The sequence below is a fragment of the Alosa pseudoharengus genome, unplaced genomic scaffold (assembly GCF_046254945.1).
Source record: "Alosa pseudoharengus isolate Yale_2024_CS ecotype anadromous, Long Island Sound unplaced genomic scaffold, YU_APseudo_1.1 YU_APseudo_1.1_scf_19, whole genome shotgun sequence".
Classification (NCBI taxonomy): domain Eukaryota; kingdom Metazoa; phylum Chordata; class Actinopteri; order Clupeiformes; family Clupeidae; genus Alosa; species Alosa pseudoharengus.
In genome coordinates this window covers 33,058,231-33,084,042 of record NW_027468657.1, presented here as the reverse complement: position 1 = coordinate 33,084,042, position 25,812 = coordinate 33,058,231, and the positions used below count along the sequence as shown (strand labels likewise).

Sequence of the window (25,812 nt, the reverse complement as noted above, 5' to 3'; positions counted from 1 at the left end):
AGACTTCCTGTCAAAATCTGAAACTCATGTCATATAGAATCCACTTCACCAGCAGTCTATTGATTCTCTCTTGCATTTATTTATAAATACATGATGGAACTCTTCTATCTCCACAAGCATTATTGTGTGAAAAATGGATGACTGAAATTGAATCTAAGTCATGTGGAGATTGTTCTCAGTCTTGGCCATGAAATCTAAATAAATAAATCAGATGATTTTTATACATTACCAGAGGAGAACAGAAGAGAGAGAGAATAATAATCAGAATAATAACATTTACATTAAGGACACTTAATACATGTTGATACAGTTCATTGCTGTAATGCAAAACCTTTTTCATACAGATTGAATGACACATACAGTAATGACATATACATGTATGGACATATATTGACAGCAACAATATTGCACCTCAGTACATGTAATGTGTACCAGTATAAAGCTGGAGTAGGTTGGACTAAAATGAGTACCAGTCTGGGTTGCTGGTCCATCTTCTGAAACTGTGTGCCCACCACACATCTGCTGAGGCATGACCTGATGGGACATGACATGCTGCGATGGGACATGAGGGAGCCTGACATGCCCCTGAGCTGGGGGGGAGAAGGTCATTCTCAGACTGGGGAACCCAAAAGGGCATCTGTGGACCTGATCACTAACTTCCTCATTAAGCACTGCTTTGATCCACAGGCACCATTATACTCTGCACAGCGGTTTTATTTACAGTTCTAATATAAACAGATAGGCATATATGGCTATACTCTGACATACACTCATACTTGAATTTCCCTTGGGGATCAATAAAGTATCTATCTATCTATCTATCTATCTATCTATCTATCTATCTATCTATCTATCTATCTACACTGATAGGCATTGGTGCTATAGTAGCTAATGAGAAACTGCTCAACACAATGCTCAAAGTTAAGTTTACAGACATCAACAGTGACATTACTTTACTTGAAGATGCTCTTTGATTCAGACATTTTCACATCAACTAGACAAGTCACTTAAAACTTAACACCATTTCAAGTACATCTACCAAAACACATGGCTGGGAGGAGGGGTTTGTCAGGTCAGGCAATCATTTGATTGACACTTGAAATGGAGGTGTCCGAGATCTTCCTCATGGAGCTGGTGTCCTCTGATTTGACTGATGGAGAACGCACCTGCCTCCCACGGCCCCCACCTGTCACGGAGCGGCTCCAGTCTGAAAGGAAGAAGATCATTTTATTGGAGATATTATCAAAATAGCTGACCAGATTTGTTTTGCAATTGTGTGTAAGCGTCTCAGTTATCATACTGTGCCAACACCCTCCTGCTCCAGATTCAGACAACGCTCCCTTACCAGAGTAGTCTTCTGGTCTGAGGGGCCCACAGCATAAGTGGATCCTCCACTGTTTCTGAACATTCTCCTTCATCAGACAGTGGAAGATGAATATGAAGAAACCTGTTGAAAAGTCACATCTAGTCAACGCATTATTAACCTCATTAGAACAGTCCTGGGATCAGTTTGATCGGGGTAAAGGCTTTATTTTTCCTGCACTTTCACACACTTCCTATCTACAAACAGTGTCTCCGAGTACACATGAAAATTCTCTCCCCAAAAAAGTCAGGATGTCCTACCCTGGAGGGTGTTAAGGATGGCGAATAGGTATGTGAAGACAATGGCGGCCATCCCCCAGCTGAAGAAGGGCAGGATCCAGGTGAGGCCCAGGAGGAAGGTGAGGCTAGCGACGACGCGCAGGTCATGCGCCAGCCCGCTGGTGCTGCTGCTGCTGATCTTGTTGGCCTGCATCCTACGGATCTGGATCAGAACCACTCCGAACACGGACATGTTGCACAGCAGGACCAGGATGATGAAGCCCATGACAGAGACATAGAACGCGTTGTCATTCTGCACCCAGCAGCTGGTGGAAGCAAAAACAAGACATTATGTCATGTCACATATCCTGACTGATTCATGAAGGTCTTCTCTAAGTACTACTGAAAGGAATGATCTGTCCTATCCTAATTGTCTTACTTACAATGGCGACGTGTCTTGGAGGGGGTTTTGGGAATCTTCATCCAATTCACTGCCATAGATATCCTTGTCTATAGCCAGAATCAGAATAATAATCGTAGCAGGTAATCCTGCACACATAAAGCCAACAAAAGAAATTCTGTAGTTCATTGTATTTCAAATTCAAACCTTCTCAAAATAGATATCAAAATATCTATTAAAAAATTCACAACAGTCGGCCCACACTATGTTTCACAATTGCAGAACTACTCTAAATACTACTTTAAATGAGTTACAATCCCAGGTGTTAAAATTCATCAATACAGTATTAATCTTTTCATTCTTACCCCATCCAAAAGCACAGAGCTTGAGGATGTATGAGGGCACATAGACGTTGAAGACTTTCACCAGGGCAAAGTACATGTGGAGGGCTTCTAACCCCATCCACGTGAAGGACGCCAAGACAAAGAAGTGCTGGATGGCCGCCACTCCCACACAGAGACCTCTGCTGTCAAACGAGGCCAGCCAGGAGTTCACCAGGAAGACCAGGTTCAGGCCCAGCAGAGCTACGCACAGGTTGATCAGGATCTTGGATGGGTAATCCTGACGCAGTTTCCTACGGCAGCAGATTGGGATTAGAGATCAGGTTTTTCAGAACGCAACGTTTTTTGACAGACTGGTCTGATCAGGACTGGACGGGTCAGTCCATGTGGAGGAGTCACTCACTCAAAGGCCAAGTAGGTCAGCAGGGTCACACCCAGGAAGACGGAGGACAGGCCACAGCCTACAAATGAGAGGATGACCAGGATCTGCTCATCTAACTCACTGATCGGGGCCTTGGACACATCCTGTGAGAAAGACATGAATGTGTATGGAGCAGTATGTACTGTACACATGGTGGTACTCTCCAGGAAATCAGTCTTTGTGAGGCCCAGTGTGTGTGCTCATGGTGGGCAGTAGGGGGATGTGGGAGATGAACATGTGCGAGAGGAGGCAGAGTGCCAGTGGAGCTCACCAGCAACACTCCAAAGTGGGTGAGATGGTTACATTGACAGGTGGTCTGGAAGTCATCGGTGTTCCACATCACACACCCCTGGCTCTCCCAGCCTCCACCACCTATGTAAACACCACACCAGAGATTAGCAAGCATCGCCAACATGCATATGCAAAGTGTATGGCACGGTATGTATTTTCCAGACAGTCATAAATCCAAATATGGTTCTGTGGGTAAATATTAGTTCTAAAAAGGAACAATCTAGAGAGAACATATACCACTCTTGCTGAAGTCCCAGTAAACACACATCCGCTGGTCTTGAGCCTGTTACAGAAGTGGAGAGGGTGATAGGGTTCCTCATTCCTCACAGAAACATATGCACAATCCTGCTCGCTTTTTTATTATGTGGAAGTTCATAAAAATATGTAAAGTTTATGTGTGTGTGAGACACTTGACTGATCATTACAACAAGCAGTTATGATAACTAAAATTGTTCAGATGTCCCTAGTTTTGATACTGACTCACATACCTGTACCCTGTTAAGATGGCGAAGAGTGATGATGATAGGTCGGTGTAGGTTGCTGACATTAATGTTGGTGACACTGGCTGACACCACATATGTGTTTAGTGTCATATTATCATGAGGATTCTGCCAATGAAAAAAATCTACATTTTTATTCAAATAAACTAAATGGGACTTTTCACTGCATAACTCATTCACAAAGACATTCAAAACACTACTAATTGAAAACTGTGAGTAAGAACAAATTCCACACCTTGAATAGGCCACAAGAGTCAAAGAACTGAAACTGGATGCGGGTTCTGACGGTGTTGTTCTGAGGGAAGAAGTTTTCCAGGACAGAGGGCAAGGAGATGGACGCCACGGCCCCTGTGAGAGGCTTCTCCACAAACGTCTCATTCACAAAAATCTACAACAGACAAGAGAGGCCAATCATCATCTGTGCAAACTTCCTTATGCAGAAGACCACAAAGGTGGCTTGTTTAGAAACATTTGAAAGGATATAGTATATTTATTTGTCCACTAACAGTCCATTTTCATGGGATGTTCCGATCCAAACATCAATAGTGCATAGCCAGGATGGTTTGTGGGTATGACAAGTGTTTGAAGTTTATCCATACCTTACATACGTAAACATGTCCTATCAAAATTAATTTGAATATGATAGCAAAAGTAGCTTATAAAGGCACACAAAAAGTGTCATAGTGTTGTGGTGAGTGGTAGGCTGAGGTTTTAAATATTCCTATTAGCTTGTAATCCTGTAACTAGTGTATGAACATCTATGGGCAGTTATGAGTTCATGCACCTTGAGAGTTCACACTGAGGTCAAACTGAATAGCCATATAGAGTCAGTGGGCCAGTGTACTGTGGGTTAGCTTTATTGATGTGCCCCCAGCAGGTTAACTCTTTATGAAGGCAAGGGTCATTCAGAGGGGTGTTTACATAGCACCACATTGCCTTTGAGGATGCCCTCCAACTTCAAACTGTAGCTCATTAATATGGAGGTGAATCGTGTGGCTTTGTGGTCATTCTGCAGGTGTGAAGTAAACCACACCTTCAGCCAACACTACGGATTGATTCCTCTCACCTGTGGGGAATTGTCACTCGTGAACGAAGATACGCCAAATGTCAGGCCCCGGAACTGGCTAGAGTTAACGTTGACAAGCTGCAAGGCCATCGATGGGACGATCAGGTTGTGAGTCTCCCCGTTAAAGTCCATCTTATCTCCAACACTTTCTGTGACTCCAAGGATTCTGCCAGAAGCCAACAGAGATTTCCAGTTAAAGTAAGTAACTACCAGAATATAGACAGCAATGGCAGAACAATCTGCAGAAACCTATATTGAAAGCATAACTAGCTTTCACTGAACTTTTACTGAATTCTCAATTTGACATTTAATCATCTGGATCAATAACTGTGGGTTAGTACAGTCACACAGTCATGCAGCCTCACTTGTTGGTAAAAGAAACCAGATCGGCTTTGGAATGAAGTATGTCTGAGAGGATTTTCATGATATTCTCTCCCATATCTGGTGAGACTGGGCTGATGGCCACCACATCCTTCAGTTTGTTCAGCACAGTGTCCAGCTCAGAATGACTGAGGTTTGTTTGGTTACTGACCAGACTACCGATCAAGTCCACTACCTCACCGGAATTATCTAAGGAAAACAGGACCAAACGATTAAAATGAAAATGAATACACATAAAAGCCTGATAATGATATGCTTTTTGGTGCACTGAAAGAATTTTTGTTAAAAAATGCTTCTGACCCTATAACTGAAGAAGAATAATATGTAGTGTTCATAATATTACTGTGCACTTTTTAGCGATTTGTTTACATGTTTAGACCTTCTAAATTGGTAACAACTGCATATCCACTACAAAGTATCAAAATACACAGAAGACACAGAAGCAATTTCCATTATCCCTCAGGCATCTGCAGTATTGGTCTTAAAACATTTAACATTTTACAATGAAAAACACTAATTGAATCTGAACTTTTTTTCAAATCCAAGAACTTGTACTAGCCAGAAGCAAGTATGAACACATGCACTATTCTTACTTGCTGTGACATTGACCTTATCCAAGTCAGCGATGTCGTCCACAATCCTTTCGCATGAGCTCAGATCTGGAGGTTCCCACATGGCTATATCAGTCATGCCATCCAGTTTACTGAGGGAATATCAAGTATTGAATTCTTAGTATTTACTCATTATTTTATCTCAGACCAAATATTTATTCAGACTCATAAAGGATACAATTCCATAAGGTTTGGTTTTTAAGATTTTTTTTAGCTTACATCATGCTTTTGAGTTGAACTAGACAAGACATGGGCTGTGAATGATGTGCACCTTTGTCTGTGGATCATTATTCGAGGGAACAAGCTGTTCTGCAGGTAAATGCCGTGTGTTACCCAAGTACACTCACATTTGCCTGGCTGAATTTACAGCCTCTGGGCCCAATGTTCCAGAGTGGAGTTTGAACAACGCCATTATTACTTGGGCAGTCATTGTCAGCACACAGACCAATAAACTATGTGGCCCCGCTCATTTAATTAGTACATAATTGCATGGTTATCATTAAAGGTGCAGTCAGAGATTGTATGTGATTTTTAAGCCCCTAATATATTTTTTTTACATTCAGCAAACATCTCCTCACCACCCGCTAGGGGTGTAACGGTACACAGAAGTCACGGTTCGGTTCATACCTCGGTTCGGACATCACGGTTCGGTACGAGTTCGGTACAATGGAGGGAAAAGCAAAACAAAAATGCAGAAAGCATTTTTTTTTGTACATGTCTCAGGCTGTACCACCTAGTGTCATACAGTCTCTTCCCTGAGCTATCTGCAACAGCCTGAAGTGTGTAAGATGTAGGCTAAACAGTACAATAAGTGCCCAGACTCAATCTGTAACTTGTAAACAAAATAAGACAATCAGCTATAAAACTGAAAATAGGCCTACAGCATCTCTTATTTCTGAAAGTGCAAATTACATAGAAAATGATTTTTAAAAATCCACTTAAGCAAGACCTTCAACATCTGTGTTTAGTTGTATATGGAAGGGTCTACAATTTGCCTCAATATTTTTCATTGTGTGTAAAGTAATAATCTAGCCTACTAACTGTGAAAATATCACATTATTTTGCCTTTTTTTAAAAAACGAAATTGCTCCTTTCATTTCATAAACAGACTACAACTAGAAGTCACGTGACTTTGCCCTTTGACGTTAACTCACCGTAGCATGGTTTGTTTATTAGCCTGGTTAGCGTTGTCACTTTATTTTACTGTCTGCACTTACACTACCAGCTCCTCATGTGAGAAGTTACAAGTTACCCCAACATAAAGGTAATTACCACCCGATTTACATAGCTTTCTGTCATTACGAAATCATTTAATTTAAGCCATAGGTTTTGGCCCTATTTGTATGTGTATACAAAGGCTGCTGAAGCGCACAGGAAGTTTCTTTCCCCTCGTTTCAGTGATTGGTAGCCTACATCATCTGGGTGATGGCTTCGAATATGTGTAGCATTTTTTCCACTCACATACCCAATGCTGAACAACGCCGACACACAATTTCATCTTATCCACCACTCTTTCGCCTGTACTAACGTTACTGTAACTGAAGTTCTCAAACTTGCGATCTTAAAGAGACCAGCGGATCCTCTAACTCTTGTAGGTCTAACCTTAGTGCTGCTAATGACTGACGGACTCGACCGACGACCTGACAAAAAAAAACATAGGCGCCAATCAGAGCTTCAGAGCTAAGGCGAGGCTACAGATTAGCGTTAGGTGTCGCTAAAGAACTCCCGTAACTCTCGCTACTTAACAGTAATTGCGCATGACATTAATTAATCCGCACACGAGTTTTATGTATTTTTATACCGTGTATTCTCCATGTAAATTCATGCACCGAACCGTGACGCCCGTACCGTTTCGGTTCAATACGAATACATGAACCGTTACACCCCTACCACCCGCTAGCTGCCCATCTCATGGGCACACTGTAAAAAAAAATGGTCTCTGTAGAAAGCCTGGTCTCCGGAAACTGGAAACAAACAAAGTGGGGGCAGCCTGTCCCCCAAACTAAACTAAAACCCTGTGTGGAGTTTCTCTGGGAATACTGAAGGGAGGGGTGAGATACCTCTCTGGTGTGTTTTGTTTGGTCCTTGGTTAAAATATAATGTACATTGCTTTGGACAAAAGAATCTGAAATTTTAATATACAGTAAACATAAACAAATGTGACTTCCTGCACAATCGCTGATCCCTCTATTGTATGAATTATCACCATGTGTAAAATAAATGTTTTAATGTCTTTTTCTTACTTAAAATGATCTAAATAAAATAAAAAAATATAAAAATATAGAGGGTAGTAGTATATTTTGCCTCATAGTAACAATGTTTAATCGTGGAGAGTGCTGTAAAATCCATATTTTCTTCTTATTTATTTCATTATAAATCTTTTTGAAGCCTATCTTAGTTATGCTCTGATACATCTAGATACAGTCCTAATGCTATAAAGTGATATAATATCTCATTTGGGTGGTGGTAGGGTAGTGGTTAAGGAACTGGGCTAGCATGTAGTAGCTAGAAAAGTTGTGGGTTAAATTCCAGGCTTCCACCGTTGTCCCCTTGAGCAAAGCACTTAACCCTGAGTTGCTATATAATACATAAGTCCCTCTGGATAAAAACATCTGCTAAATGAATAAATGTTGTGTATAGTCTTAGTTTAGTCCACCTTGACTTGAAAAAGAAATAGCCTACCTGTACATAAATTGTCTTTATCAAAACCAAAGTTTATATTGAACATTTTTCATTCAGATGACTTCCAATATTTCCCAATATATTTTCCAATATTCATAGGGTTATATAGCAGTCAAAGTGCCTATTATTAAACTGTAGTGATGACACACACTCAAAGAACCCTAAAGTGTGCAAATCCATTCCGCACACACACACGAGACAGATATGCTTCACACATCTGCCATAGCATACTTCTCCTGCCTCATCCATATAGGGTCCCACACACAGGGTCAACCTGACTTAGGGGTCCCTTGTAGGTTTCATACTATAGGCACACACTGGGCATGGCTTGGATGCCCCATCCTACTTCTTACACTATTTACAGTGACAGGAGTACGGTGGCGCATTGCATTCACAAAATCAGGTTATCTCATAATTACGAGAAAGTATCTCATAATTATGAGATAATTATCTCATGATTACAAGATAGTATCTCATAATTATGACATATTATCTCAGAATTACGAGATAATTATCTCATAATTACGAGATAATTATCTCATAATTACAAGATAATCATGATTTATGACACATTTCCAATTCTGCCCCCACTTGTGTGAGGCAATGACATGGTCTAGATAGATAGACCTAATAGCTTCCCAAGAGAAAGTCTGAAGCTGAAGTTCCTTTCAAACCTTTACTTAGGATTCACTGTAAAACTATGCAGACCAACAGAGTACATCTCAGTTATTTCCTTCGATGTTTTGTTTAAGAGCAATCATGTAGACTAGCATTTCAAGTTACAGAATAGAAACTAATGTGTTAGCTTATGGCTAATGTATATGAGAAATCCCATAGAGATGCTAACGGTTAGCATAATCAATAAAAGTAGATATGTAGAGCCAACTTCAGTCCATTTACGAAAGGGTTACATAAGAAGAGTTCTTTGTTTACAACTGACTATTTTCTCTCAATATAATACGTGTATGAAAAATTTAATTGTTTAACTCATCAATGCCACTTGAACAAGTAGGCCTAGTCTAGCTGCACAAAATAAACAATAGGTGTGCGTGTGACAACGTGGATGGAGGTAGCCCTATGCGTAGTAGTACCTCCACCTACTGGTTAGGACTGTAACGTGCAACATTGTATTGCCTTTGGACAAAGAGTAGCCTATAGGCTAGTGACAATGGCCCCATATTTTTGAGATACCCCTACCGGAGGTAGAACTAAACCCAACAATGTTTTTCCTCATCTCTAAGGTCTCCCATATATGGAATGGATTCTTGGCTAAAAATATTTTACTGCTAAGATTGTTAAATTAACAGATATTGTTATACACCCCAAAACCAAAAAAGGACTATAATATAGCCTGTCCGTATGGGAGTTATGGCATATAAACTAGTGCAGATCAATCACACAAGCTCTGAGAACTTTGAAACTTGGCATGTGTATAGTCAGGAAGTTGCTTTATCTACTGGAAAAGACTGGATGTGAATATCTTGATGTATGGAATGAATAGAGACATGTAAACATACACCTAAAATAAGTGGACATGCAAAAAATGAATATCTATGCAGAATGTTTTCATTTACTTTAGCTGCTTTACCAGGGATTATCATAGAAACACATATGATGGTTTGTTGGAAAGGTGGGGTTGTTCTGAATCCAACAATACCAAATATGTAATAGTATGACGAATCGGGGTGTTCTGTCACTCAATGTATGAGGTGTCCAAAATGAAAGAAAACGGAACACTGGCAAAATACAGTCTCAAGTCCAAATCACATTATCAGTGGTGAGAAGAATGTTGACAAATTCATTGTTACTGCAAGGTAAGTGCTGCTCTATATTTAAATGTAATAATGATACATTTCATATGAAACACAGATCCAATTGAATCAGGTTAAAATTGGAATGGGACACCTTTATTAAAATATTTACATTCACTTGCATTTTGTTTTGGTCAAGTCATTACTGAATAATGGAAAATAATATTGTTAGCTTTTGTCTGTCCAGACCAGCAGTGGACATTAGAGCCTACACTGCTTACTTCACCCCTAAGTAGCTAAACAGTTAGTTGTAGAAACTACTTTCCCTAGCTAAGAAAGTACTTAGCCCTCTGACCAATGTTGCATGTGTAATTCAACTTAATTTGCATTTCAATGAAAATTCTGAAATTTTTCCTTTTCACTAGTCTCTTGAATTGTAGAGAATGTCTTACAGACATTGGATCCAAAGCTTGTGGGAAACATTTTGAAAAGGGCAAGAAAAAAGATCCCTATGTATGTCCAAAACCCCACAGTAGAAGGCCTCCAACGCATACTGTACTTACCCTTGCTCAGCAGAGAGAGAGATGGAGATGTCCATAAAACTCTGGCTATATATACAGATGATATTTCCTCCAAAATCAAAGTTTCATATCATGTATCATATATAGCGAACTACTGCAGTAAGACAAAAATCAGTAAGCAGCAGCAAGTTGCAAATGTTGAGAGTGAGAGCACATCTGCACCAAGAAGGCTGAGTAGGGCTGATACAACATCATTTCCAATACAGTTTATGTCAACTCTCAACTCTTTGACTGATAGCTATGAGAACATACTAAAGACCATTGCTGAGCATGAAGGTGTGTCAACACAAGAAATATAGATCAAGGACAGTGGTGTCTACATCCCAACTGTTATCACTTGAGTTGCTGAACATGGAATTGTTGATGCAGCCATCGACAACTTTTACCAAAATGAAGACACCCTGGATGGGAAGGGTACAACTCATGCTATGATGTCTGTTGTGTTCCGAAGAGGCCAAGTCTCCACAGCAGATAAATGCCTAGCACAGGTTCCCTCAGGTTCAGAGGTCCCTCACCACCTTAAACATGATTGATATGAATGGATGGAGATAAACTTTACAGGTACATTTTGTCCATTCTTTTACGCTTCACATCCAGGGTGTCTTCATTTTGGTCAAAGTTGCTGATGGCTGCATCACAAATTCCATGTTCAGCAACTCCAGTGGGGCCAGTTGGGATGTAGACACCACCCTCTTTCCTTGATATCTGGTCTGCTGCAAAAGATGTGAGAAGTGCCTAACATCTGTATAGGAAACACAGTGTCCCATTGCACTGAGCTCATTGATGACTGTCTTACTACCAAACTTATGATGTATCAAAATGGGAAGTCCCAGTGTGATTGGCGTATGGATGTGACAGCTCTGTTCAATGAGATCATGACAAATTGCGATAACACACAGATTCTCCTTTGAAGCTGGGTCATCATCACATGTTAGGTAATTTCTGTGGGCATGTTAATCAACACAACAGTTCACAAAGTCATACAGGATGTTGGGTACATACCGGTACTTGCTGCATTGGAAACATAATAGACAGTCACTGCTGACATGTTACTCACTGTCATGCTCTACCTGATCCATGCTTTTCCTCAATATGTCTGCAGCCCTGTGTAATATTTGGATTTCAGAAAGACTCTGACTTGTCTGTGGAAGTGTAGTCTCAGTCTACTGTTATTTCTGTGAGTTTAGCAGCTTTCCTCAGTGCACAATATGGTCATACTATCTGAGCAGATCAGATCTGACTGGACGTGGAACAAATGCAAGCCTGTCTTTTTAATGCTGTATCAGCTTTTCCTTTAGTTTCCAGGATCTATATTTCTTGTGTTGAACTATAGACACACCTTCTTGCTCAGCAATGGTCTTTAGTATGTTGTCATAGCTATCAGTCAAATAATTGAGTCCTCACTTTTATATCTTTGGACAATACTGTTTTATCAATGTCTTCAGTGAGCTTAATAAAGGCTTTGTTATAGACATTGGTCTGCTTTTTTGATTATTTTCTATGGCTGCTGTTACATTTTGTTTAGAGATGTAGTGTGCAAGGCACATTTTATGGTTTTGCCATCATATGCAAAGAGATCATGGACATGAAAGAATTTGAATGTACATTCAGAAGCTGCCCGAAGGACCTTGTCTCTGGTACTGGAGAAAGCCGTGGCCTACTGGTTAGGGGTTCGGGCTAACCGAAGAGTTACTGGTTCGATCCCCGACCCAGAAGGGAAAAAAGGCGGGGGAAGTGGTTGAGCACTGCTCTCCCATGCCCACATCCACGGTGCCCTTGACCAAGGCACCTAACCCCTCACTGCTCCCCGAGCAACGCTGTAATAAGGCAGCTCACTGCTCCAGGTTAGTGTGTGCTTCACCTCATTCTGTTCACTGTGTGCTGTGTGTTCACTAATTCACGGATGGGATAAATGCAGAGACCAAATTCCTTGTATACGCAAGTATACTTGGCCTATAATTTACATTGCCCCTGTACCAGTCGAATTGGCTGTCAGAGGTTCTGATCTAGAGCTGGCCTTCCCACAAATGAAACAATCTCTCAGTATTTGAAATGATGTTGTATCAGCCCTACTCAGCCTTCTTGGTGCATATGTGCTCTCACTCAACATTTCCAACTTGCTGCTGCTCATTGATTTATGCCCCACTGCAGTAGTTCACTCTACATGATATATGATATGAAACTTTGATTTTGGAGGAAATATCATCTGTATATAGAGCCAGAGTTTTATGGACATCTCCATCTCTCTCTCTGCTGAGCAAGGGTAAGTATGCGTTGGAGGCCTTCTACTGTGGGGTTTTGGACATACATAGGGATCTTTTTTCTTGCCCTTTTCAAAATGTTTCCCACAAATGATACAAATCTTTGGATCCAATGCCTGTAAGACATTCTCCATAATTCAAAAGACTAGTGAAAAGGAAAAATGATATACATTTCAGAATTTTCATTGAAATGCAAATCAAGTTGAATTACACGTGCAACATTGGTCAGAGGGCTAAGTACTTTCTTAGCTAGGGAAAGTAGTTTCTACAACTAACTGTTTAGCCATTTAGGGGTGAAGTAAGCAGTGTCCACTGCTGGTCTGGACAGACAAAAGCTAACAATATTATTATATTGTTATATTGTATATATTATTATAGGTTTAGTCAGATTTTTTTTTTTTCTTTTTTTTTTTCTTTTTCGCATGTCCAAATTTCCGTCAATGATTCCCGGGACACTGAAAGACCGGGACGAAACTTGGTGGGCATGTAACCCCATATGGATAGCATGGAACCTTTGTTTTTCGTTTTGATCTGTAGCCCCCCCGCTGGACTGCACCCCCCGAAAGGAGGGTAGGGCAGACACAGTTTTCTGTGAATATCTCGAGAACCGTAAGGTTTAGGAGGACCATTTTTTTTGTATGTTGATCTCAAGGGGCCATGTCAACCCATTCCATAACCACTCATTTCATGTATAGCGCCACCTAGTTAAACACAAAAAAGTAAAAATGAGGTGTTGTAATCGCAGGTAACTGTGACCTAACATAGTCAAAACTGCACGAAATTGGAAGTGTAGGATCATTATGACACCCTCTGAATGCACGCCAAGTTTCGTGGAATTCCGTTCAAGGGGTGCCACACAATAAATTAATTTATGTTACTATACACCAACTGGCCTGTAGGTGGCCGGAGACAGTTTTCTGTGAATATCTCGAGAACCGTAGGGCCTAGGAGGTCCACCTTTTTTTTGTATGTTGATCTCAAGGGGGCATGCCAACCCATCCCATTACCACTTATTTCATGTATAGCGCCACCTAGTTAAAAATTAAAAAGCAAAAAATGTGGTGTTTTCATCACAATATCTCTGGTTGACATGGTCAAAACTGCACGAAATTGAAAGTGTAGGATCATCATGACACCCTCCGAATGCATGCCAAGTTTTGTGAACTTTCGTTCATGGGGGGTCTTACAATAAAATAATTTATGTGTACATTTAGTGACCGTACACCAACAAGGATTCCCGGGACACTGAAAGACCGGGGTACACGAAACTTGGTGGGCATGTAACTCCACATGGATAGCATGGAACCATCATTTTTCGTTTTGATCTGTAGCCCCCCCCGCTGTACTGGACCCCCCGAAAGGAGGGTAGGGCAGACACAGTTTTCTGTGAATATCTTGAGAACCGTAGGGCCTAGGATGACCAATTTTTTCTGTATGTTTGCCTCAAGGGGTCATGTTAACCCATTTCATGTGCACACATGTGCATAAACAGATACACACGCACACACATACATTCACAGTAATCATACGTATGACACATACTCACACAGTAGACATATGTATGCATGCATGCACATGCACAAACACACATACGCAGGCAAACACACAAGCACGCACACACACACACACACACACACACCCACACACATAAACATAAACGTGTACACGCACACATACACACAATTCAAGAATTTCTCAGAATTATGAACAGGCAAGATGGGGGTGGGGTTGTATAAAATTAATTTTACATGTGGAATCTATGAACTAATTATGTTTTGGTACTTGTTGTCTAGCAGATACCAGTGAGAATTGAGTGTGGCTAATGCAATTTAGTGAGACAGAATCATATAGGCCTTTCAGCGTGATTTATTTTTGTGGAAAAAATGTGCTGGACTGGGCGGCGGTCATATTTTGTACCGCTCTGCGGTACATCTAGTTTTCCATTATTCAGTAATGACTTGACCAAAACAAAATTCAAGTGAATATAAATATTTTAATAAAGGTGTTCCATTCCAATGTTAACCTGATTCAGTTGGATCTGTGTTTCATATGAATTGTTTAATACTGGGACATATGAAATGTATCATTATTAAATGTAAATATAGAGCAGCACTTACCTTGCAGTAACAATGAATTTGTCAACATTCTTCTCACCACTGATAATGTGATTTGGACTAAAGACTGTATTTTGCCAGTGTTCCGTTTTCTTTCATTTTGGACACCTCATACATTGAGTGACAGAACACCCTGATTCGTCATACTATATTTACATATTTGGTATTGTTGGATTCAGAACAACCCCACCTTTCCAACAAGCCATCATATGCACTAATTTATATGCCTTAACTCCAATACGGACAGGCTATATTTTAGTCCTTTTTTGGTTTTGGGGTGTATAACAATATCTGTTAATTTAACAATCTTAACAGTAAATATTTTTAGCCAAGAATCCATTTCATATATGGGAGACCTTAGAGATGAGGAAAAACATTGTTGGGTTTAGTTCTACCTCCGGTAGGGGTATCTCAAAAACTAAAGCCCTTTCTGACCATTTGTCACTAGCCTACTATAGAAGCTTACTCTTTGCTTTGGGGTTGTTGGCGATTTGACAGGCTTAATTTTCATGCCACTTAAAGACATGTTAAGTACGAAAGTCATTCAAAGCAGGAAATCAGTAGGAAATATGTGCTTGCTTTTATTGAAAGGCTGTTTAGATCCTCAGCACGGATCCTATCCTTATCTCATAATTACGAGATGATTATCTCGTAATTATGAGATAATTATCTCGTAATTATGTCATAATTATGAGATACTATCTCGTAATTATGAGATAATTATCTCATAATTATGAGATAACCTGATTATTATTTTTTTTGGTGATGTGAATGCAATGCGCCACCGTACAGGAGAGAACTGTCACCCCATTTACCCTTGAACTTAGGCCTCTAATGTAATAAACCTAAACCTTTATTTTTCACAAATAAATAGTACAGGTTATAGGTTATAGGTTTTGTGTTAAGTTAGAAAAAAATAAAATTTATTAATGGTTACCATATGGCAACACCATGCAACAGATAATTAATATGTTCCATGAATGTTTTCCATTCAGCTAAGCTAGTGTAAATTCATAAAGCTATAGGTTGGTATATTAACAGAGAGATACTGTGTGCCGTGTCCTGTAATAAAAGGTGTGCACAGTGACTCAGAAGAGGCTTGCTTACGAAGGAGAATGTTGATACAGCACTCACAGTGGAAACAGGTGTCATGGTGATTCTTTGTAAATAGAACACTTCATATATGCCATGAGCACACAGGTTTCATCCGGAGAACCTTGTATATATGGAAATAAAATGTAAACTTTGTGGATAAGGTTAATGATGCATAGTGCATTGTTTAACTCAAACAGTTTTCAACACTTAATTAGATCGTATCTTCTCAACAGCCATCAAGAAGTGGATTATAGCAGAATTATAGAAGAACTGCTATCACCCTTATATTACTATGTTTACATTTTTCTCTTATATTGTCCATATTTAATGCTGGTCTCTAGACTTTAACCCTGCACTGTTGCACTGTTGGACTCATTTGCACTACCACCATGACACACACTTCATAGAGCACCTACCACTGCATACTGAATCATAGGGTCAGTCCCTGCCCTGTCACTGCAAGTGACTCATGTTTATACATCCCTTAGTACATTCATGTGGATATTTGATTTAATATCTTTATACTGTCCATATGAGTCATGTGGATTTGTTATTTTATCATTCTGTGCATGTGTATTTTGTGTGTGATGTCTTAAGCTACTTCAATTTCCCCTTGGGGATCAATAAAGTATCTATATCTATCTATCTGTCTGTCTCTATCTATCTATCTATCTATCTATCTATCTATCTATCTATTTATCTATCTACTGAAATACACAGGCTCAGTGAGGATACACACAGTATATATTATCATTAAAGCTGCAGTTGACAAGATTTTTTTGATCATATTCACTGAAACCGACACTCTGACAGAACAACATAAATCAGCCGGTTTTAGAAAAAAAAAAACCTTCTACCTCCACCTAGAGCCTGTTATTTGTTTTGCAAAAATCCACAGCTCCCGGTTCTTCTGGGAACCGAGGGCTGTGTGAGATCTGACTGTCAATCACAGTCTAGTGCAGTCTGGTGCGCACTGACGAGCACAAACTCAATGAGAGGGTGCTCGGTGGTAGTGGGGGAGGGTCATGCATGAGAGTTGTAAACCTTCAAAGTCCCCTCAATCTGTCAGACTTGCCAACTGCAGCTTTAAAAAGAATGTGTGAAAATATAGCCTTCAAATACAGAGTGATTAGTAATAATGCCATGCAAATCCAGATATCTACTAGCTTGGGTTTTCCCATGCTGCCTTACGCGCGCAATTTTATTCACGCTGCTAGGCAGTCTGGATTCCATTGACTTTGTTTTCACCTCAACGAAGGAACCAATCACAGAACAGAGGGGGGACAGCAAGACGATGACGACACACCGAAGCGGTTATGAGTTACGTACAGACACATTTGATAGACATTCGTAGCGCCCAATAAACGGCTCTGGGCATTCATAAACCACGTTTCAAATACAAGAAAATGAATGTGTAGTTCCCAGACCCCATCTCAATGAGATGAGGTTTGGCGTTAGCCAGGCTAGATATATACAGTTTGGTTAGAGATTTCATAATGAATTTATCAATTTCCTGACTGTGAGAAGCCAAACAAGGGCAAGTGAGTCACCAACACTATCTTATCTGTGTGTCATAGGCAGCTATCTGACAACTTCCCTTATGAAGTGAGGGGCAAGGTGCAAATAAACAAATTCATACTAAAACAGACTCCAGTCCAGATGCAAACTATTCCTGCCCTTTCTGAGACCTAGGCCACAATCTTCAATTTGCTCTGCTTTCAAAATAGTTTGCAAGGAGGGAGAATCTTTACCCTTTCCACATTCAATCCAGTTCAATTGTCATCATTCTACCTGATTTGGTAATATCTATACTATATTATAACTATATTGTAGTCACTGCCTGCTACAAACACTATGAAGATTTCATTCATTTGCACATATCACAAACCCCTTTCCCCACCCCTGTGTGTCCCTTACCAGAACCTGGTAGCTTTTTCTAGTTGGTTCTTCTCACAGAGGACGATGGCCGTGTCCTGAGGTTCTGTCTTGGGCCAGGGAAACAGGCCCTGCAGGGTGTGCTGGTCATGGTCAGGGCAGGAGCCTGGGGCTGCAGGGGCAAGCACAGCAGGAAGGTCACATAATGAGAGCCGTGTCAGGGCAGGGAAGGGATTGGGCGGAGACAGTATGGTGAAGTGTCTGTTCTGCCTCTGTTTGGCTAGTGCTTGGCCTGTGTTAGTCAATGTTGAGGTGTGTGGATGTGAGGTGTGGAGGGAGCACCAAAGGAGCCTGAACAGATGAACCATCCAGTAGGTTCTAATTTTGCCCTTGGAGTTTAACTTCAAAGACATGTGTGGTCTTGATATTTGATGCTAAAATTGCTTTTGGGGGTCTTTAGAGATTACACTACAAATTCCGTACAGAGGTCCAGATGTTCTATCTAGACACATATTCTAGTCTAAATCTGTCTATTCAGCCATCTGGTCCACAACAAATTTGCCGGTTAGCTGGCCAGTGTAACAACTTTGGGCTACATCAGAGCAAACAACTGTGGGAGAGTATGATGCAGTTTTGACTTTCCTTCACATCTCTAACATACCTATGTGTGAGACGTTGATGTGGCCAGGTAGGACTTCAATAAACTCGGACCCAGTGTATGGTTTTGTGAGAAGGCTAACGATGAGCTTCTTAGTCTCTGTCACATTAAGAGATTGTGCCTGCACATGGAATGTGCAGGTGTATCTGTGGAGGATTAAGAATTTCTTTGAAATCTCAGATCTGTTACAAAAAAATATGGTGATCATAGATCATAGTCAGCTTTATTCACTGAGGTGTGTAAACTTTGGTCAGTATGGTAAATGATCACTTACATAGGCAACTCTGGCATCATCACAAAGTTTAATACCGTCATGTGATTTGGATTCAATGTAACATTTAGCTGAAACCCACAAATAACCAATCAGTGAACATGTTTGATCAGTATATTATTACATATTCTATTTATGGTAAGTTTGCAGTTGGTTCCCTCACCCAGTTTTGAATGGAGTTCTCTGGGTTGGTGGCTGTGATTTTGATGCTTGCGTTCAATATCACTCTGTAAAATGTGTCCTGGAAAACTTGAGAAATATATCATATCAAATTATTATTCCCATGAACTTTTTTTAAATGTTTTCATATTTCACACTTTTTTCAAATAAATATGATATTCAGTTGATCAGTTGAATATTTCACCCATTATTTTGATGAGGTAGCCTAATTAAAACACCATGTTGGGTGCTGAAGGATCACTTACACCCATCTGTGTAGTCAGGGTTACATAGATCAGGAATTTCCTTTGCAACTGAGGAGGGCACAGAGGTGCATGATGGCAGCTGAACTGGTAAAGAAAAGCCAGAGGCTTTAAGAGCACTCACCCACTCAACCACATTACATATTCAGAATAGATTGCATCTTAAAAACCTTACATAACTTTTATACATGTAAATATGTCTGTGGCCTTTATAACATGCAGTTTTTCAACATGATTCAGTTTATTGTTTGTCGATCACAATGACATAGGTGCTCTCAAGCATTGAAAGCATTTTAAATTCAATGATATCTCCACAATGTTAGGTGGTGGTCATGGTTTCAGAGTGCATTGTGCTAACATTATGTCTCCTGATGGATTTTAAATGTTTGTCCTCATCATTAGCTGATTATCACTCATGGGAGTCTGAAGTTCCATAAGCCTCTCTTGCTATTTCTGACCATTTTTAAAAAAAAAAAACAGTGATTAATTCAGGCCTTTTTTCTTTGATTTACAGGTCTGAACCTTACCCCCCAAACTGACAGTGGAATCTGCCTTTCTTTATGGTGGAAAAGTATATAACATTACTTTAGTAAAAAAAAAGTAAACTGTCAATTAATCATTTTGTTGAACTGATTTATTTCACTGCATGCCATTTTCAAGATTATCTTTATTAGGCCGTAAATTAAAAGCTGTTATCAGAAGGTGTGACTTTCCAGTAAGTAGGCTAAATAAATAACTTTAGTTTGTACAAGCAGAGCCTTTTTTAAAAGTGAACCAGTGGATTTGTTGAGTGAAATAATCCAGTTGTCTCTTCAGTCAACCCAGCCGCTGGTTAAACATGTAACCCAACAGGCTGGGTTAAAAATATAAACCAAACATTATCAGAGAATGAGCATTATGTAAATGTAATTAAACAATGTTTCAATTTCAACCCATATGCTGGGTTAAATAAACAACCCATTATTCTGGGTTGAGATAACCCATCGTTGTGTTGATCCCGTTACTTAGCATAGTGGATATAAAAGATGCGAAGAAAAATTCCCACCTCGGAACACGGTTACAAAAACTATTAGTTACAGTCTCCTAAACTGCCGGCGTCGTGTACACGCAAGTCGTAACTGATAACAAAAATTTACCGGTTTAAAAAAAAACAGCATCGTGTAGATGGCCCCTTAATGCAAATGTACAAGAGACATTGTTTTTTTTATTCATGGACCCAGAGCTCCTACTCAACTGAGGTAGGATTTCCATTTGTCATTTCCATGTTCTCTGAATATGTAGCATCTTATTTGAATGGGGCTGGACACTTACCTGTGGTAGAGGCAGTAGACAGAGCTGGGGGACCAGTGGTGTGTAGAGGACTCTCAGTATTATTGGAAAATTCCTCTGGTCATAGATAGACAAGTAAAGAAAACGAACACTCAGCTATAAAACTACCAGCCAACTATTCAAGGTCTATGGTCACGCTGGAAACTATCATTGAAGGCCAGGGCTAATGTGTGAGCACTCCAATCTAAAGGTTGCTTTCAGTCTACATTAGAAACTGATGTCAGCCTTAAATATAAGCTTTAAGCTTACCAACAGAAATAACAGTTAAGGACCCAGGACTGGCCTTCACAACCCCATCGGCATGGTAATATGAAGGTGAGAGACGCCTCTGGATCTCCTCTTGGACTGCCCACACATCTTTCTTAGGTGTGACCTCCACATGGACCAAGCAGTCATACCTACACATGAACAAAGCTGGAATATAGCTTCCATAATGTACACACCATTTCATCACAACAGTACACATTGGGTTTGTGTTTGAAAACAGCTTTTTTTTGTCTTTTGAAATTGAACCTTTGTGCAGTGGTTCCATTGGATGATACTCTGCTTCCCTGCAGCAAAAATAAATAAATACATGTTTCAGAGGTAATAATAGTCACAAGTCATTTGCAAAGGCTTTGCTTTCCCATCTAAACAAATGAAAGCAGAACAATTTGCATGCCCCATATTCTCTGATATTATGATATACATAAATGATATACATAAAGCTTTTCTTTTTTCTGTTCACATTTGCTGTTGACTGCTGGTCATCTTTGATCATTTCCCTTATCATGCTGTGTGAGTGACTTAATGCTGTCAAGGTAACATTGTTTTTATTCGTTGTGGAATATGAAATAGAAGCTCAATAATAACCTGCACCTCCAGTTGTTCTCCAAGTTCCAAGTCCAGTTGTTGCCTATTTGAAACACAAATAAGGTCAAAAGATATAACTTGTGATCTACAAAAGATATAATTACTGGTTTGCCATTACATGGGATGTGTGTAATAAATATACATGTGTGCCTCTATATTTCATTATAAATTGGTATGAACAGCAATATGACCATGAATGAAAATTGTATACTTTCAGTACCATGAAGATGAGATGAATATGCCATGAACTGAGATGTTAGAGTGGAATGTATCCTTAAACTGCATCAAGGAGTCAATACATACACAACCATGAATTAATGACAACTGTAAATAATAATCATGACCGATCAAATATTAGATGATGACTTTGTCATCTCACTTACCCAATTCTGCAAAATGATCTTCAGCTTTTCTTTTTCTTGCAGCTTTGATTCGATGGAAACAATCATTGCAATCTCATACTTCTGCCATTCTGAGAGTTTTCATATGTTTCATAATATTAGTTCATTCATAACAATATGTTGGTGTGTTTATTGTTCTCAGGTCATGTATCACACTGGAGAATATGATATAAACAAACACTGAAATAATCACTGAGATTCAAGGCATACTGAGGCATACTGTGAAGCATATTGTGCAGACAACTGTGAAGTTGTTTTGAAACATTGAACATGCTAAAGTGCAGGGACTAATTTAGTGTCCATGTAATTTTCTATAAAAGCCTCTTTTTCTTCTCTTCCTGGATTTTAATGAGGCCAGTCAGTTAACTATAACTACAGTTAGATTTGTTTCATTCTTTCTGCATGATTCACCAGACTATTAGTTCTGTACTGGTAGCTCTGTGGTATGTTCATAGCTGTCAACCCTCCCGTTTTTTCCGGGTTTCTCACGTATTTTAACTTTTTTCCCGCTGTCTTCCCGTTTTAATATTTTCCCGTAAATATCCCGTATTTTAACAATCTCATAACATTAGCTCTACCATCGGACTTGTCAGTCTCTGTACTGTTGTCCTGTAGCTACACCCTTGCCCTTCCAACGAAACAGATGTTTTCAAAGCATCGTTTTGCTTGCTTGAAGGCGACAGTGAGACTATTTAAGATGCACGAGAGCACGATTCAGTGGCACCTGCATAGTGTAGTAGGCTACGGCCGAACGCCGTGTGTATCGGCCTACCACTCAGCTACTAGTAGAGAAAGAATTCCCCTGTTTGTATATTCACTCCAAGTTGGCCTACCATAACTTCCCAACTCTGCACTAAAGCCCATAAACTGCATGACAGGCTATTTATATTTTCTCTCTAAAATCTCTAAAATAACCAAATGCATTTGTTCAACTTTATGAAGAAGAATTACGCACTAGGCTACTTGGAACGCACACATTTTGTTTGCGCAGGAGAGAGAATGACAGCGCACAGGGCCATCGATTAGGCTACAGAACTAGGGCTGTATAAAGTTGACCAAATTAATATAGGCTGTTGTTAGGCGTAAATAAAGTAGGCTACTTTGTTGTATTGTTTAGCTGACCAATGCACGAGCTTGCAATTATGAAACGGACTAATACTGCAACCCTTCCAATGTTGGGAGACGAATGTTGACATTTTCCCGTATTCTGCATGAGAAACCCGGGAAATCTCCCTTATTTTCAAAGCTCAATGTTGACAGCTATGGGTATGTTTAGTATAGGCTACACATCCATTTCTCTAATGTCTGCAGTAAAATAAATCATATCCAGAGCTGGACAGTAACGGAGTACATTTACTTGAGTACAGTACTTGAGTACAATTTTGAGGGATCTGTACTTTACTCGAGTATCATTTTTGGGGAGTACTCATGAATTTACTCAAGTACATTTGAGAGGCAAATATTGTACTCTTTACTCCACTACATTTCTATCCATAACCTTGAGTACCCGTTGCTACTTCTAAAAAAAGGAAAAAAGAAAAATGTAAGCACTGTGGCAGTATTAATATTTAGAAAATGTAGGCTACTCTTGTACTCTTGATACTCAAGTACTTTTAAAAACAAGTAGGCTACTTTTACTTAAGTAGACATCTGACTGTTGTACTTTTACTTGTACTTGAGTAAAATTTAGCAAAGGGTATCTGTACTTTTACTCAAGTAATGAAGCTGTGTACTCTGTCCGCCTCTGATCATATCATATTTGAATGTTATAGGGCTGGTTGACATGGCAACATTTAGTGAAAAAGTTTTTTCTTTACCGCATATGAGGTTGGAGTCCGGCTCAGCCTGGCAGTAGCTGGCAGACTGAGGTCCATTGCCCCAGTCCCGCTGGCTCCATCTCACCACGTCGCCCTCCACACACCGCAGGGCAGCCAGCTCCGCGCCGGCCAGCACTCGGCTCCACATACGGAAGAGCGTGGCGCTCCCCATCAGCTCCTTCCCTGTCTCGTAGTTCATGACGCCCCCCAGCACGTTGTGCGACACCCCCAGAGTCAGCATGCCGCAGCCGGCCAGTTGAGATCCGTTGATGTGGATTTCTTTCAGGCTGCTGTCATTGAGATACACCTTCAGCTTCTTGGCTGTGGCTGACCAGGTCAGGCAGATGGTGTGCCACTGGTGAAGTGCAAGGTCCTCCACCAGGTCCACCGTGTTCTCCTTTCCAAAGAGCCAGACCTTTAGCTGCTTTCTGCTGCCCGTTAGGCCCAGCTCCACACTTAGCTTGCCACGCTGCTTGTAGTCAAATGCAGTCCAGTCGGACGTGCCGAGGTCCCGCTGGAAGGTTATGCAAACGCTCAGTTCCTTGAGTTCGGGCACCACACAACGGTCACTCAGCTGCCAGTAGCACGGCTGTCCCATTAAACTCACCTTCCTCCCCCAGTAACTCAGGTTTGGTGAACCTGACAAAAGAATCAGGGGCCTCATTACAGAAAAATATCCTGTCCTTAACTTAGATTGTGAAACATCCTATCTTCCTATTACTGAAGCAATTCCTAAACTCATGGCTGTGTCCTATCTTATCTCAGACCACCTATCTTATCTTAACTTAAGAAATCCTAACTATAACGGTCAATTTGGATTTTTTTTCAATTGGCAGTCATCTTGTCATGCCTGTATCTATGCTCAGAAGGTATACAAGACTGTATTCTATTATTGGAATTATTTCAAAAGCTTGAAAGTGCAATTACTTCAGGAAAAAAACTAACACACTTTTAATAGACTGATAGAGGAAGGCATAGCAATTATAAATAAAACAGATGTCAAATGCCACTGTAGACAATAGCCAGATGACAGTATTTTCAGACTTCTTATAAACCTTTCAAGTACCTGAGCACATATGAAGGCTGGTGATCCATAACCAAGTGGTTATGGACATATGAACCCGTATCGAGCCCATCTTCATTCTAGTAAAATAGTAAAACACAAATGGTCTTATGTTTCCATTTCCTGATAATCTGAATCTGAACAACATACAGTACACATTTTGAGAAACTAGTCTAGTCCAGCAAGCATACTCACTGAACTGAACGTTGTTTTTTTTTTCTTTTTTGTGTCTAAATTAAGAAAAGACTAATCAAAATCATATAAAGTCATCACTTGTAATCACTTACTGCATTAGGACATCCCTGCTCTCAAAATCCAAATCTTAACTCGTTCTGTGACTAGATAAAATGCGTTCAGTACGTTGAGAACACGTTCAGTATCTTGTGAGACCGACCATGTGTATCCTAACTGTTGCACATTTCTGACTGTGGTTTACCATTTCTTCACGTTATGCTCCACGCCCTCTCACTTTTTCTGCTTTGGGTTACTCATTAAACACCACCAAAGCAGTAAACTCAGAGGCACAGCCAAAAGATCCCCGTTCTCCTTCCAACTGAAGGTCACTGAGGGTCCTGTTTATTGTTATTTCCTTTTCTGAACCAGATTTTTTGGTATATTAGATAGATGTAATTCACATTTTCAACTGATCAATTGATACTTGAATGAATACGTTCTTTGTCCTAGAGACGAAAGCTATAGGGCCCTATCATGCACCTGGCACGAGGTGGTGCAAAGCGTGGCGCAAGGCTTATTCTTATCTTACACTCAATAAAGTGAGGAATTTTTCACCATGCGCTCCACTTTATTAAACCTTGCGCCCTGGGGTGTGGCAATTAGCGACATAAGGTGTGGTCTGGCGCATGATCCAAAAATCTCTATCTTACACTCTCTAAAAATAATTACGCCACTGTCCAAGAAAGACCTGGTCTATAGCGAAAGGCACAAGCACAGCTGAAGACGCACTGTCACGAGATGTAAGCAGCAACTCTTCTGCTGGATAAATATCCTTAGGATTTTTATTTAATCATTCAAACATTATTGGGGTAAG

The 25,812-nt window shown here is 40.1% G+C and overlaps 1 protein-coding gene across 1 annotated transcript; it reads right to left on the bottom strand.

Moving 5' to 3' along the window:
- Nucleotides 1-24,299, bottom strand: adgrg4a (adhesion G protein-coupled receptor G4a). Its single transcript, XM_076292794.1, has 23 exons — nucleotides 23,702-24,299; nucleotides 21,867-21,955; nucleotides 21,704-21,762; nucleotides 21,484-21,526; nucleotides 21,145-21,182; nucleotides 20,881-21,029; nucleotides 20,614-20,688; nucleotides 19,308-19,389; nucleotides 18,613-18,755; nucleotides 17,994-18,123; nucleotides 5,575-5,684; nucleotides 4,966-5,170; nucleotides 4,601-4,766; nucleotides 3,770-3,922; nucleotides 3,523-3,642; nucleotides 3,272-3,317; nucleotides 3,015-3,115; nucleotides 2,726-2,847; nucleotides 2,347-2,615; nucleotides 2,025-2,130; nucleotides 1,624-1,907; nucleotides 1,346-1,447; nucleotides 1-1,207 (listed from the first exon to the last, which is right to left on the bottom strand). Exons 1-23 carry the CDS (start codon nucleotides 24,297-24,299, stop codon nucleotides 1,074-1,076), a joined length of 3,324 nt encoding a protein of 1,107 aa, XP_076148909.1. The 3' UTR covers nucleotides 1-1,073.
- Nucleotides 24,300-25,812: the final 1,513 nt, after the last annotated feature.